General features: G+C 42.0%; 1 protein-coding gene across 7 annotated transcripts in view; it reads left to right on the forward strand.

Annotated features, from left to right (window-relative positions):
* The first annotated feature begins 203 nt into the window (after positions 1-203).
* Positions 204-14614, forward strand: part of KMT2A (lysine methyltransferase 2A) — an 88181-nt gene continuing 73770 nt past the window's right edge. For all 7 annotated transcript variants that reach the window (XM_048827291.2, XM_048827293.2, XM_075122254.1 and 4 more), the window contains exon 1: positions 204-548. In XM_048827291.2, coding sequence (XP_048683248.2) covers positions 204-548 — 345 coding nt within the window. The remainder of the gene's footprint in view (positions 549-14614) is intronic.

The following is a 14614-nucleotide window of genomic DNA, read 5'->3' on the forward strand; positions in this document are numbered from 1 at the left end:
CCGTGCCCTGGCTGCCGGCTCGCCTTATGCTGGGTGTCGATGGGCGGCGTATGAATTATCCAGCTGCCCGGGCCACGCCACGGCGGAGCCCCGCACCCTGTATGGCCGCGGCTGCATGCAGCGCCCCTACCGGCGCGCGCGGGGTATCCAGGCCCCAGGGCTCAGCCCGGCCCCGCTCTCTGGCTCGTCGCCTCACAGTAAAGATGGCGCACAGCGGTCGGTGGCGCTTCCCTGCCCGGCCCGGCAGCGGCGGCTGGGGCCGCCGGGGGCTGGGGGGGTCCCGCCTCCGCGTCCCGGCCGTGCGGAACCTACGGGCCCCGGAGCCGCCGCCTCAGGCCGGGGCGGGCGATGCGGAGCTGGGGGGCCCGGGCTCCGGCGGGGCGGCGGGAAGCGGGGGAGGCGGGGCAGTGCCGGGCTCCGGCGGCCCCGGGGGCCCCGCGGCCGGCGTCGGACCCGGCTTCGATGCGGCGCTGCAGGTCTCGGCCGCCATCGGCATCAACCTGCGGCGGTTCCGGGCGGCCTGCGGGTCCGAGGCGGGCAGCGGAGAGGTAAGGACGGGCCGGGGCAGGGGACAGCCCGGCCTCGCGCCCGGCGGAGCCCCGCGCTGGGCTCCGGGAGGCTGAGCCAGGGGCTGCCGGCCCCGGAGAGCATCTCCCGCTCCGCCCTGGGCCGGAGGGCACACCCCTTCCGTGCGCACACCCAGCGGGCGGAGCGGCCGCGGCCCCGGCCCCGGCCCCGGCCCGCGAGCCGCTTCCCCGGCCAGGGCACCGCACCGCATCGCACCCCGTGGGGTCCGGCCTGCTGCCCCCAGCTCAGAGCCTGCTGCCGGCGGGCACGGCCCCTCTGCCCGCCGGGGGGCAGCCCGCCCTCCGCCCCGCGCGTGGCGCACAGCGCAGCCACGGCGCAGGTGAGCCGCCACCCCACGCATCCTCCGCCGGCCTCCTCTGGGCCGGCACTGGCCCCCCTCCGCTGCCGGGGACAGGCCCTGCTCCCCTGAGGTGGATGTGGGAGATGGAGGGGATGTGGCAGCAGCAGCCGCAGCAGCGTTTGGTAGAGAAGGAGATATGCCTCCCATCCCGTCCCCAGGCTGAGCAGACACTCCCCACCGGCCCTACTCGGGGGCAAAGAGCAGCCCGCCTCCCCCGCGGAGAGATTGCTTCCCCCCAACTCAGACATTTTGTTATTGATCCTCTTCCTCGGTTCTTTCTCCATCATCCTTCTGGAGGAGGAAGGCGCCCTAGCAACTGCCTCTCATGGGAGGAAGGATAGGAGGGAGGGGTGAGGGTGGGTGAAGAGCGTGTGCTCCCCACCATCAGTAGCCGCAGAAGGATGTGGGTAAAAAGCTTCCCCCCATCATGAGCAGGTAGGGCTGATAAATGACATTTACTCTTCCTTCTCTGTTGTGAGAAAGTGAGGGGGGGTAAACCACATCTGCTCTTTCCCTTCCCTTGATCAGGAGAGGATGGGTAAAAAGGAACTTGCCCCGTCCCCCTTTATAAACAGTAGGCGATGGAGGTCCATGTCTGATGCTGAATCTTTATTCCTTTCCTTCTAAAAGGATAGTTTTTCAGATAAATGCCTCTTCTGATATGTCTAGACGTTAGAGTTTCTACATTTGTTTTCTTTAGGATTGAATGAGCAAAGGGATTTAAATAGGTAGGATTGGGGAACGTGAACAACAGCTGCTGGGGGCTGGGGAGGGGGCGGGAAGGATGCTCTGAAGTGCGCTTGACTGAAACAGAAAGGGAAAGATGTCAACAACCAGCCGCCTCCTGTGTGCCCTGCTGTTGGTGCCACAAGCGCGCTCACACAAATCCTGTTCAACCCTTCTCCCTTTCACCGCCCCCAGCTGCACCTGGGCTTGGAGGGAGACCCCAGGGGCAGAAAGGATGGGGGATAAAGCAGCTTAATTGTAAAAAGGAAGGTTGGCATTTTTGTAGAGTTGTTCATCTTCCTGCCTTAATTTTTTTCAAAGCGTTTCTAAGGCAGCCAGATCAGGAGTCTGACAACAACCCGCCTTTTGACAGTGCTGGGAAGACATGATGGGGGCGTGTTACTTACTACTAGCTGCAGCATCCCCTTTTCTTGTTTCTCTCCTTTTTGAAGTACCACCATTCACAGCCTTCCAAAGATGGAATGTTTTCAGGCAACATATCAGGAACATATTTACTTTTGAAGGGCCAATTCCATATCTTGATTTAAAGGAAAAATCTCAAAATCACACTCTTAAAAACCAACAGGATTGCTTTCTTATGTTAATAATATCCAAAGTTATTAAAAATGAAATAATTATAGAAAGCTAATTTACTTATCATAATTTTTACTGTTTACTTTTTGTATTGTCCTCATCTGGTAAAGTAAAACGAGGCTGGTCAGTTTCAAATGTTGTTTATAGTAATTTTCACTTTCTGGGGCAGTTAGCTTACCACTAGCAGAATCCTACAGTATATGAATTGCATTGCATTGCAAGGGGATGTTTAATTACAAACAAACTATTAAAACAATTTCATGAAAACATTCCTTTTAATGTTACCTGAAAATTTTAACAAAAAATAAATATTTGTTTTAAACCACTCAAATTACACAGGTGAAAACATCCCTTTACTTAATAACACAAACTCCCTTTGGCTGGATATAATGATTAAAAGATTAGGTTAACCTGAAGTTACTGTATCAACTTGAAGGAAGTTAGTATCTTATAAATATGAATTGTCTGGTAAAAAATGAAATCTGAACAGTCAGCCTACTGATCATAGAGTTATTATTTTGAGCCATAGGAGGTAGGGGTTATAAAGAAAAGAGGATTACATATGGCAGTGGATTTTTGTCCTTTCATCCCCATGTGTATTTTGGAATTTAGAGACAATTCTAATATGTATTAGAAAATATTTGTGCGTTTGAATCTAAGGACATCATATAAAGAAAGCAGTGAGGACAAACTTGTCCTTTACTGTTAATGAAGAAAATATTTCTTGTCTTCTAGATAAATGCGTTTACTAAATGTTCAGCTAGCAATGACTTTTTGAAGATAAGCAGAAGAGCAGTATTTTGTGGTAATTGACAACATCTAATTACAACTCTGTATGAGGAAGAGCTTTGTTTGCTTGCAAGAAGGGTTTATCTATTGGGCTATGACAAATGACCTTTTAATTTTTATTAAGCTGCTGAAAAACTCCTGCCTTATAGTGTTATGGAATGGGGAAAAAAATATAGTTTCCCTGATAGCTTATTGGTTATAGCCTGTGAGGAAGCATTAGTTGAATTTCAAGTGACATCATATGGACCAGTATGGAATAATACCTGTTCAAATTTATTTAAAACTACATTGTTAATGGTATGCTGAGACTCCACAGTAGTAAGGCAGATACCCATACACACTAAAAGTGGAAGGCAACTTGAATAGATTCAGTATTTTTTCTCATAACTGGTAGAAACACATTGCTCCCTCCTGTGTTTTCAGTAGGTAGTGTTTCCTTAAGATCAGACTAGCTGATAGTCTGTTGCTTTCCAGGGACTTGGTTATTTTAACAGATGATCTCTGAATATGGAGGTCAGAAGGTTCGGGGCATGTTCATCATAAAGATTACACTAATCTGAAGTAATGCAGCATATTAGTCAAAATCCAGCTCAAAAGTTTGTCTCTGTTCCCTGTTGAATGGGATGGAGTAGTATTAGGTTTAATATCTGGCTAATAGGGTTCTAGCCCCTGATTGTGACAGGAATTTGGGGGCAGAGCTTCTTTATCATCCTTACCTCCAAGAATCAGTCTCCTTTTACCTAGGACTCATTGTACTTAAGTAGTGTCCTGTGAAGAGTTGCATAACATCTACATTGTTCATGATTTCCATGAAGTCAAGGATTTTTCCTGAACTAAGCTGATCAAAACCTGCTGCTTACCTGCTCTAAAACGACTCATCCTGAGTTGAAATCTTAGTGATTATGTAATATTTTATAAGTCTGAATGGAGCTAGATGTAATGTCCAGGAATCCTTGGAGATCAAAATAGCATGTAAGAAATTGTTGTATTATTGTGCACATTTGTGTTATGGTTGGTACTGTTTTTTAAGCAGCTGTTACTCTGGTCTGGTCTTTTTTATATAACTATCAAAAATGTGGTGTTAACACTGATTCTAATTTAATGCAACAAAATCAGAAAAACTCAGTTAAGTGTGGCACTCAAACTTTCACTTACCTCATTGTGCCATCGTCCAGAACACAGTTAATTTTACTTATTATGCTGCATGTGCTGCAAATCCTGGGCACAAAAGAGCCAAAGAAAAACAGAGCAGCTCCTTCAGAGATGATTTCTTGTTTCTGTCCATTCAGTGAAACTTTAACATTATTAACATAGTTGTTTTAATTTTCTTTGTTACTCAATAATAATGTAAGGGGCGAGGAAAGCCAATGGATCTCCTCCAGTCCCCTGCCAATGTTGATTTTGTGCAAATCCATTGCTTCTAGTACAGTTCAGTTTCTTTCACTGAGCTGCATTATCTTTTTTTTTTTTTTTTTTTAATCTGTAGAATGAAATACTAAAATGTTAGGCTTTGACTTTGCAATAGTTAGGGAGAGTTTTCACATAGTAGAACCAAAACAGATTGAAAAAATCTTGTTCACATCAAATCCTTTCTACTTGATCTGAGTGGAATCCTTTCTACTTGATCGTTACCTTGAGTTTAATAATCAGGAGGATTTTGGATAGTGTTTGTTTACTTATTCTCCAGACTATAATATGGAATTTTTGTATAGTAGAAACCAAGAAAAGTGCTTATGTACAACTGCTCTTTATCAGAGTTAAATGTCGGCCCGTTATGTTGTTTCAAATAATGTTTAATTGAAGCTTTATGTTTAATTGAAGCTAAGAAGTTAAAACAGTTACAGATCCCTGGAAAAGGCATTTAAAATGAAAGTCAGATCGTAACAGTGATTGTCGTGGCACTGGTAGTGTTGTTGTAATTGTAAATGGATCATAATCTTCTCTGAGGCAAACATCAGAGCTTTAAAGGGTTACTAATGGCTGACTTGTTTTGAAATTGCACTAGATACATGTGTTGGGAGGAGTGACTTTCTATTACTGCCGTAGTCATGCCTGAGCTGAATAGCACAGATGATTTCTTTCCTGCACTTGCATTAAAATTTTGTATCTCAGAACTTCCTCTCCTAATTTTATGTTAAAGGGTCATTATAAAACTGTGTGTGTGTGTTTAATTTCTGAAGTACAGTTACAGAGCTCTGCCTATTAGTGGTAGCTTATTAAGTATGTGTGGATGGAGAGACTTAGACTATTATTAGATATTTATGTAAAGCAAATCCTGACCGATTAAATGCATGTTGTAACCAGAGATATTGAATATTCTTTTTTTTCCCCACACCTAGTCTTTCTGAACTGTTCTAGGCTCCTTCATAAGAAATATTAAAATTCAAGTATAAATAATAACCATACTAAACCAGGGTCCTTTTAGGTTTTTCTCAATGTTTCCTTACTTTGCTGAATGCTGGTTATATGCAGCTCTCAGAATACAAGTGTTCTGGGTTGTAGATTCTGAGAAAGTAGATTCTTTCTGATGGAATGTTTTATGTCCAACTTTTCAAAGAAGGCAATGATTTATAATGTACTGTTAGGTTCGGGGTGATGGGTGTTGTCTCTTACTGTGTCTTGGCATGTTAACACTATGAGCATCAGAACTCTTTGGCATCATGGTTCTCTCAGCTATGCTACTCACAACACAATCCTTACAATGTTTTATTGAATTAACATTGTGTTCCCCCCCACCAACTCCCCCCAGTTTTCCAGTGGAGGAGTCAAATTATTTAACTGTGGATATTATCATACCACATTAGATTCAGTCCAAGGAATCAGAGTGGGTGGGGACAGTTGAGTAACCTGTTGCCTCCTTGAGGTAGCAGTTAATTTTTCTGCCATTCTTAATTTGGGGGAGAGGGTATAAAGAAGTTCTGGGAGTTGGGTTTTCATCTCTCTTCAACGTTAGGGTTGCCTTTACTCCCATACTGTTGCATGTGTTACACACAAACACAATATTTTGCCATATGTGTTCCACAATCACTTGTTACGAGGTGCAAAAGCACTGCCCTCTCTTTTCCCCTTTGAAACTGTTTGTGATGGATATGCATACAGGATTTACAGACATAGGTGCAAAAGCCTGCCACCTGCTCCATTTATTACCACTTAACCCTTTGAGTACTGCCTATAGCTAATGAATTGGCATTTCAAGGACCTTTTGATGTATGTCTTGTTCTGCTGTTCCCTCTTATTTTATTTGAAGTCATAACAAGATGGTTTTGGGGCATGGCTGAGAGGAGGAATAGGGTATGCAACAGAGTTAAGATTAGGAAAGATTAGATTAGGGGCCATTCAGTCAGCATTTAAGTCAGTCAGAAGATGTTTGTCCCCACCACATAATTTTTTGAGATTTGGTTTTGAAAATGTATCTTGCAAACTTTTATTACTAGTTTAGAGTATATTTCTAAATTGATTCTTAGCCAGATCCTTTACTTGCCTGTTTCCACCACTCTAAACAGCCAGACAAATGTTGTAGAGGGGTGATCATAGGCATTGCAACTTTGTGAAAGCAATAGCCTGGGAGCTTCCATCCAAGGAGACTACAGCTATGGACCCACATATCTTTGAAAGTTTACCCAAATTCTAGCTGCATGTAAGGGTGGTAGCGGAAATGCCCCTGATCTTTAAATCTGTTGAAAGAATTCTCATTGGTTTAGGTACATAAATGCTGAGGCAAGAAGGCATTTTGCTGGAGTGTTGTTTTGGGAAAGTTCATATTCATATGAAGAGAAAAATATTACCTTGCTTTAAGGTGGGTATTTCAGTGAGAGGGACTATGTTGCATTGGTATGGAAGGAACATGCAAAAATCCCAGTATTTTTATTCCCTTTTCAATTCATCCTATTAAAAGCTTGGCTAGAACTTAGCCAAATGGCTTTGTTGATGGTTCATCAATATGAGACAGACAGTGGTATCATTGCTGAACCCTTGCCTCTGATTCCTGCTGTCAAAGCCATTAAAATGCTTGTCAGGATACAAAGAGGGTCTGGAGATCTCTCTTATGAGGTTATTGAAAGATGCAGTTAGCCGCTTCCCCAGGACTTTCTTTCCAGATTGGTACAGCATCTTTAGAGTACAAGTATATTTATGTCTGGAAGTATCTGAATTGTTTCACTATTCTGCTTTGATGTGTCTGGGCATCTTTGACTCTTAAACATAAAATGGACATGAATGATTAAAAAAATCTACAATATTTTATCTATTCTCAGTTGTCTCAGTTTATCCTAAGTATTGCTTTCTAAATGTTCCACTTAAGAAACTGACAGGGGAAGAGCTAACTTAGCAAAAGTGATGCATTGATAGGACTGATCAGTTTCCCAAATTCCATCTGTTTCACTTTTCACTCACTGAGTGCAGGATACTGAAGTGATGTACAGTTTCTTTATAACACTTTGGGTGACCCTCTGCTTCACAGGCCTTACTGAAAGGATGTTGCCATCAGAATGAAACTGTTTCAGGTGATTCACATTGCAGAAAGCATTTCTTGTTCACTCAGGGTGAAAGTTGTGACGAGAGATTATTCATATGGAGTAATGAGAGCATGGGCAGGGTTGATAGAACACAACTAGAGGTACACCATCAACTACCTGGAAAATCTTGGACTGATGATATATTTTGTTGGAGTGTTGTGTTTTAAGTCTGAAAGTTGTCTTTGTGGCTGCTGCTTGGGATTTAGTTTATGGGGGTGATCTTTGCATTCATCTTAACTCTGTAATAGCATTGGATTTTTTTCTGAGTTACACCTAACAAATAGTATCTGCTTTAACAGACCAGACTGAGCCATATACTACTAATGCTCCTAGAATGTGCACTGTAGTAACTTTGTGAGAATAGGCATCATGATCAGTTTGATTTTCTAATTCTAAAATTAGTTGTCAATGGAGACTCTGGAAGCTGGAGTTCTGATTGTGTTTATGCTGCTCTTCCTGTAACTTATAATTGCTAAGAATATGGGGAGCCAGTTAAAAATGTAGCGTTCAATTTGAAGCAGAATTTCTTCTATTCCTGTTGTTCCACGTTAGAGCTTGTCTTATGTGGAGGCAACACAGTGAATAATTCTGCTGTGCTTTCTGAGAGGTCTTACAAACTGATTTTGCTTAGTACCTCTATTTCTAGACTAAGTGCCAACAGATGTGACATTCTTTCTCAGTTTCTGGACAGGCATTCACTTATAAGAATATGGAAGTCAAATGAGTCCTCACTTTGCTAGGCTGGATATAACAAGAACTCCAACTGCTCTGGTGCTTGTAAATGACAATGCAGCTCATAGTAGTACTTCAGAAATTCAGGGATGTACTTATTGGGCTAGCTTAAGTATCCAGTTATTTTTGATCAGAAGGTGCACATGAACATCTAGCTTGATGCTGACATGGTAATTTTTTGCTTTGTCTTCTTTTCAATATGATGGGAGTGCATTAGATGTTGTGCCAGTAACTACTGGACAGTCTGCAGAGTTAGCTTCTGAAGATGGCCTCTCGCTTGTCTTTCTAAGGAGATAAGATACTATAGAACTGGTTGACTTTTAAAGAATGAACCAAAAACTAGGGTGTAGGAGATGAAGTAAAGTAAATCATTGTTGAAATACTCGTCTTTAAATTAAATATGTCCCCTTCCCCCAAGTGCTGCCTGGAAAGTTGCATTCTTATTTCTAGTGCTTCTGCCTGTCAGTTTTGATGACAACAATGATTCCGTTTGCCTCTAAGAATCCATATCGTGCTCCAAAACTGAGACACCACTGGAATCAGTATCTTTAGGAGAACTTTCCAGTCGAAACCCATTTTAAAAATCAGAATTCCTTATTAAATCTTTAGATAGAACAACTTTGGAAAATGCTGTAATGTTGCTCCAAAGTCTTACTAAAGTGGTCTGCTAATTCATCATCATAAAGATTTGAATATGATTTTCTGTGGTTGAATTACACTGGTTGTCGTGAAAAAGATTTTGTCCATTGAGTAAGAACTTTAACCTATGAACCGTCTAGATAGTCTGTAATATTTTGATAGGAGAGTTTCAATGTATTTCTGCCCTCTAGATTTAGGGGATGCTGCACCCTGTCTGTGCCATTGGGCTTTTTGCTTCCTTGTCATACTGGAGGGACTAGCCTGTTCTCCTCCTTTTTTTTATTTTCCCAAGTGACGTTTTTGTGTTGCATCATGCTTTCTCAGGTAAATGAGGTCATGTTTAAAATCATCATGTTTTTAATCACCCTGTTATGCTTTATGGTAACTTACATTAAGATAACTAGAGAGATTGTGTTCATGCTTCAGTCTACTCAGGATGGAATGTCGATACCTGTCGTATCTTTAACTGATTCAGCATTCCAGCCTTCCACATGCATTTTGGGATTTCAACAGCTGCCTTGGTACTTTCATCTCTGATTAGTTACCAGACTACCTGGATAGATCATTATTACTTCTTGGCCATCAGTGGTGGTATTGTCATGAACAGGCCACTTACAAGCATGATTGACAGGTGTGGCCACACCTCTTTCAAGTGCAAATGAAGCAGAAAGAATTATTTGTGAAGAAAACAGCCTTTTTATTGAAGGTACTCCAGCAGGCAGTTCTAGTAACTGCCTGGTATGAAATAAGAAAGAAATAATAATCTCTAGGATATTGGGTCAAATCCAGAATTAGTTCATCCTTTTGGAGAACTGGGTTAACAGAGCTCTCAACTTAAAAATAGTCTGAATCCCAATTCTGAATTGACTAGGGTGCACAATTGTAGGAATTGTTCCAGTTTGTTGATTTATGACCTGCAGATTACAAAATCATCATAGAATGTCTGTTAACAGAATGAATAAAACATTATGAATAGTCAAAGTTAACTGAATTATGGAGAGACAAAGTCATTCCATAGTTAAGGTTGCAACTGAGTTTCTTCTTCGAGTGATTGCTCATGTGTATTCCACAATAGGTGTGCATGCTCGCCGCGTGCACCGGTGTCGGAAGTTTTTCCCCTAGCAGTACCCGTAGGGGAGGAGTGCCCCCCGCAACCCCTCGAGTGGCACCTGCCTGGCGTGGTATAAGGGGATCTGCGCACTCCCCCCACCCTCAGTTCCTTGTTGCCAGACAACTCTGATAGAGGGGAAGGAGGGCAAGGTGTGGAATAGACATGAGCAACACATCTCGAAGAACACCAGTTATAGAAAAGTTAACTGTCTTTTCTGTTAGAATTTTTTTGTCAGTCCCCGTCCCCCCCCCCCCATACCCTCAGAACCGTCACAACTGCTTCAAAATGATTGCTACTAAATATGAAGTAAATTGGATGAGTTCCTGAGAAATGGCATCCTAGAACCAGAGATGTTCACCAGAGTTCAAAAAGCTGTCAGTTTGAAGTAAAATGTATATAATATAAAACCTAGTAGGTAGTGCACTGCACTTGGTCTCAGGAGACCTGAGTTGTATTCCTGACTCTGTTTCTGGTCTTCTGGTTGACCTTGGGAAAGTCACAGTCCCTCCGTGCCTCAGTTCTCCATCTGTAAAACTGGATAGTGATACATATCCACCTTGTAAAATGCTTTGAGATCTTCTGATGAAAAGTGCTATATAAGAACTAGATGCTATTATAATATTCCACTGGCTCAGATCTAGTGCACAGCAACACGGTCTTATTAATTAATATCCAACTTAAAAAAAATTGGAACCATTGTTAGCGATCATAGACTCTGTTGGTATTGGTATAGCATGTCAGATGACTGCTTGAAACCTATGCTTTCATGTAAAAAACCACTTCCACCTGCTTTCCTTGCCTAGGCAGAATTCATTTGAAATACAAATTGTAAATAATAATGCCCCTCAATCACCTCCCCCTCTGTCAGCCAGGTTCTCACTTAGTTTCCCCCTTTCCTGAGATAGATGCTCTAATAGTCTTCTGTAGCCCAGAGAAAGGAATACCCTTTAAAAACCGACAGGAAATTTCTCAGATGGAGAAGGTAGAAAACATTAGTTCTTTCCTCCTGCCCTGTCTTTTCTTGCTACATTCCTGAGTGGTTTCAGAGTAGCAGCCGTGTTAGTCTGTATTCGCAAAAAGAAAAGGAGTACTTGTGGCACCTTGGAGACTAACCAATTTATTTGAGCATAAGCTTTCGTGAGCTACAGCTCACTTCATCGGATGCATTCAGTGGAAAATACAGTGCTTTCTCCTCACTGTGACAGCTCTATTCCTAGTTGTCTCCTCATTTTCTTTACCGAGGCATCTGCTCCTCTCCCTGCACCTCTCTATTAGAAACACAAAGTGAGGGGGAAGTGTTCAGGAAGAGAACATAGAGGGAATATTTAATGCTTCTCTCCCTTTTCCACCTGACAGACTTTATGTGGACTGCAGCAGTTGGGGTCCCTTCTAATGACTCATAGGAGATTTGCTTCTGTTGCAGACCATAGGGAGGCAAATTGAGGGGGGGAGTTCTAGGAGCCATTTGTCTTCTGCTACACTCTGAATTCCTCAACTCTGCCTCCTCATTTGAACCACTATCTTCCTCGCTTAATTCCAGTATTCTCCAGCAAGGCTCCCTTTCCCTCCATCTCCTCTACCTCATGCCCTTTTGAACCAGAGACTCAGTGACTGGTGGTGGAGAGAGATGTGTTAGGATCTTAAGGAAGGATCTTAAGAAGACAAGGGAAAGCATTAAAATTTTCCTCCCTATTCCACTCAGTGTGCCTTCTCTGGTTTGTAGCATCAGGACTTCCTTTTGATGAGCCCCAGGAGGTTCTCAGCTCCTTTACCTAATCCTCTCTGCTTCTTGCAGACTTCATCAAAAGCCCAGCCTCCCTCGGGCACCTTATGGCCCATCTTCCCCAAATACCCCTCAAGCTTTTAGGTGTTATGAGATGCTGCACAAGCATAAGGTTGGGGGTGGCGGTGTCTCGCAGTGTGCAGAGTAATTGTGTGGGAGCCCTTGATGAGCCTCATCAGACTTACTAGGGAGTTGATGTATTTACCCAGGTGAAGCCCAACTCTTAAAGGTTGCAGGAGCTGGACTCCCTTTCTGCAGAACTGAGGGAAGGCGTCGGGAGAAGCTTCTCCCTTTCCTCATCTGAATTCTCTGCTAAATCCTATGTTAAGACTAGTAGGGAATTAAGGAAATTTATACACACACCCCCCCTCTACCTTTAAGGTGAAGCAAAAGTTGTGCATGTGGGTCATGGGTTTGAATACAAGTTGCCTTTCAAAAACTTTAGGGTGGGTGGAACCTTCATACATTAGAAACTCATGAAATGAGGAGGAGTTGCATTTCTCAGATAAGTCCTTAACTGAACCCCAGAAACAATGCTCTGGAGAAAAAAAAAAAGCAAGAAATATATTTTATTCATCTATAACGTTTTTATTTTTTCTTTGATTTAAAAAATACCTGTAATGCCTTAATTTTAATTGTATGGTGGTTGGATTGCTTATGGCTTTTTTCATCATTCATACAAGAATTTTATGGTATCTTTTTGTGCAGACAGCACAGATGCTGAAGGCAATCCTTTTTCATTAAGGACCTTGATCCTGTAAGGTCCTGAGTGCATTCATTGCCTCACAAGATTTGGTTCTATGATTTTATGTGCCAGCCAGTTATCCAAGTATCATTAGACATAGAGCTAGCATGTCTCCATATGTAAATATTATATGTCTAGATCATCCCATTAGAACTCTTAAGTGAAAAGAACAAATGTTAGTATGGGGACAAATCATCACCTTAGTATTGGAAACCTGTTTCCAATTTAAAAAAAATAAATTATAAAATCAGTTTGCTCTGGTGTATGTTTTTGATACTCTACATGCAAAGAAGGGAATATGCTAGGCTGGTTTTCCACAGAGGCAGTTAAAGTAGTTTGTTTCTCTTGTTTGAGAAGTGCAGCCTTAACTCTGCATTTGCTGGTTTCTAACATTAGAGGGGTTTTGTTAGCTAAAATTCATAATAGGTACTATGTACTCAAGGCTCTGATATGTGTCTGCAACCATATCTTTATCCATAAAAAAACTTTAAGGTGAATATTATTGGAAATGACTTTCAAGACTCTAAACAAATACACCCACAATGTGCAAGTAAATATGCAAATTATTTTTTAATCCAGGAATTCTGCTTTTTTTTTTTCTTGTTTGGTTTCCTTTCAAACTTTGCATATAATGTAAAGGATTGCCTTCTGAAAACTAGTCTTTCTCTCATGAAGGTAAGTTGCCTGTTATTATTATTAAACTACGTTGTGGGCCCTCTGAATCTTTGGTCTGTGGATAAATATCCTTAAACATTTATGTTGACCTTTTTCTCTACCAGAAAGAAGGAAACTCAGGTGTTTTAACAGGCATTTATAGTTCTTCTTTTCTTTTCTCTGAAGCCCCACCTTCAAAGATTTCCAATATACACACAGTAGAAGTGATCTTGCAAAGAAATGTGCCTGCAACTGTGATCTTTTGAGTTGAAGAATAAATTCTTCAAGGCAGAGAATTATTGTGTTCGTATTGTGATGCACAGGATACCCATGGATGTTTCTTAATACTGTTCTTAGTAGTTCTGGCTTTTAGATCAGTATAGCATTTCTTTGTTCTTTCTGGCTTCTTTCTGTTGACAGGGAAGATGACACCAACTCATAAACAACACCTACAACAAGGAATTGAGAAACAAAAAGCAGATTTGAATGTCAGTATATTTTGATGATTGTACTTTCTGGGTTGTATTATTGCAACATCTCCCTTCTTTCTCAGAGTAGTTTTCTAGCAGGAATTAAATGATTTAAGGGGTCTGGTTGGTCTTCTGAAAATATGAGTTGAAATTACTTATTTTTAATGGCCAGGCTTAGGAATTCAGCAAAAGGGTGATAATTATGGAATTATAGCTGGTAAAAGGACAGTTTAATAAGCCAGAATTGGTCATTCCTGCTCACCCCCCAAAAAAGTTATGTTTGTTAAGGATTACAAAGTATTTATATGAGCCTAAGGACCGCTTCATCCTCAGTTGAAATATAAATATAGTAGCCACTTTATGGTAGTCCTACTGCACAATAACTTTTAAAGGGGGGAGGGGAAGTGAAGAGTAATGTATCCATTAAATCTCTACTAGGGAAACTTCGATAGGCAGAGTATAAAAATGAGAGTTGGATTTGGCTAAGTAGCATGCCACACAGCATCCTAGTGAGGGCACCATTACAGTACCGACCCTGAGAAGAGGGCTGCGTATTGAGTCACTACAGCATTTCCTATAGCTTTTGGGCTTTTCTTTGGTGTCTTCTCCCAATTGCATGTTCATTAGTCTTTAATACAGTTTAGGTTATGTGGTCTGAATCTCAGCCTAAGGTCATTAGCAGATGCACAAAATTCTGCCCTTTGAGGTGAGTGCTGAAAAAGTATTAAAATTCTTTGTCGTCTTAGTGACTCACCATCTACATCAGAACACAGAACAAAGCCATATTGGCTTTATGGTTGGCCTGTAACATGTATGCTGGATTCTTACAAGATGTGATACTTGTCCCACTTTCAAGGAAGGAGCCAGTTAAGCAAATGGCTAAATAGGTCTCTGAACCAAAATGGAGGCTGGAAAATCTGACTTTATCA

Source organism: Caretta caretta, chromosome 22, assembly GCF_965140235.1.
Source record: "Caretta caretta isolate rCarCar2 chromosome 22, rCarCar1.hap1, whole genome shotgun sequence".
NCBI classification, from domain to species: Eukaryota; Metazoa; Chordata; order Testudines; family Cheloniidae; genus Caretta; species Caretta caretta.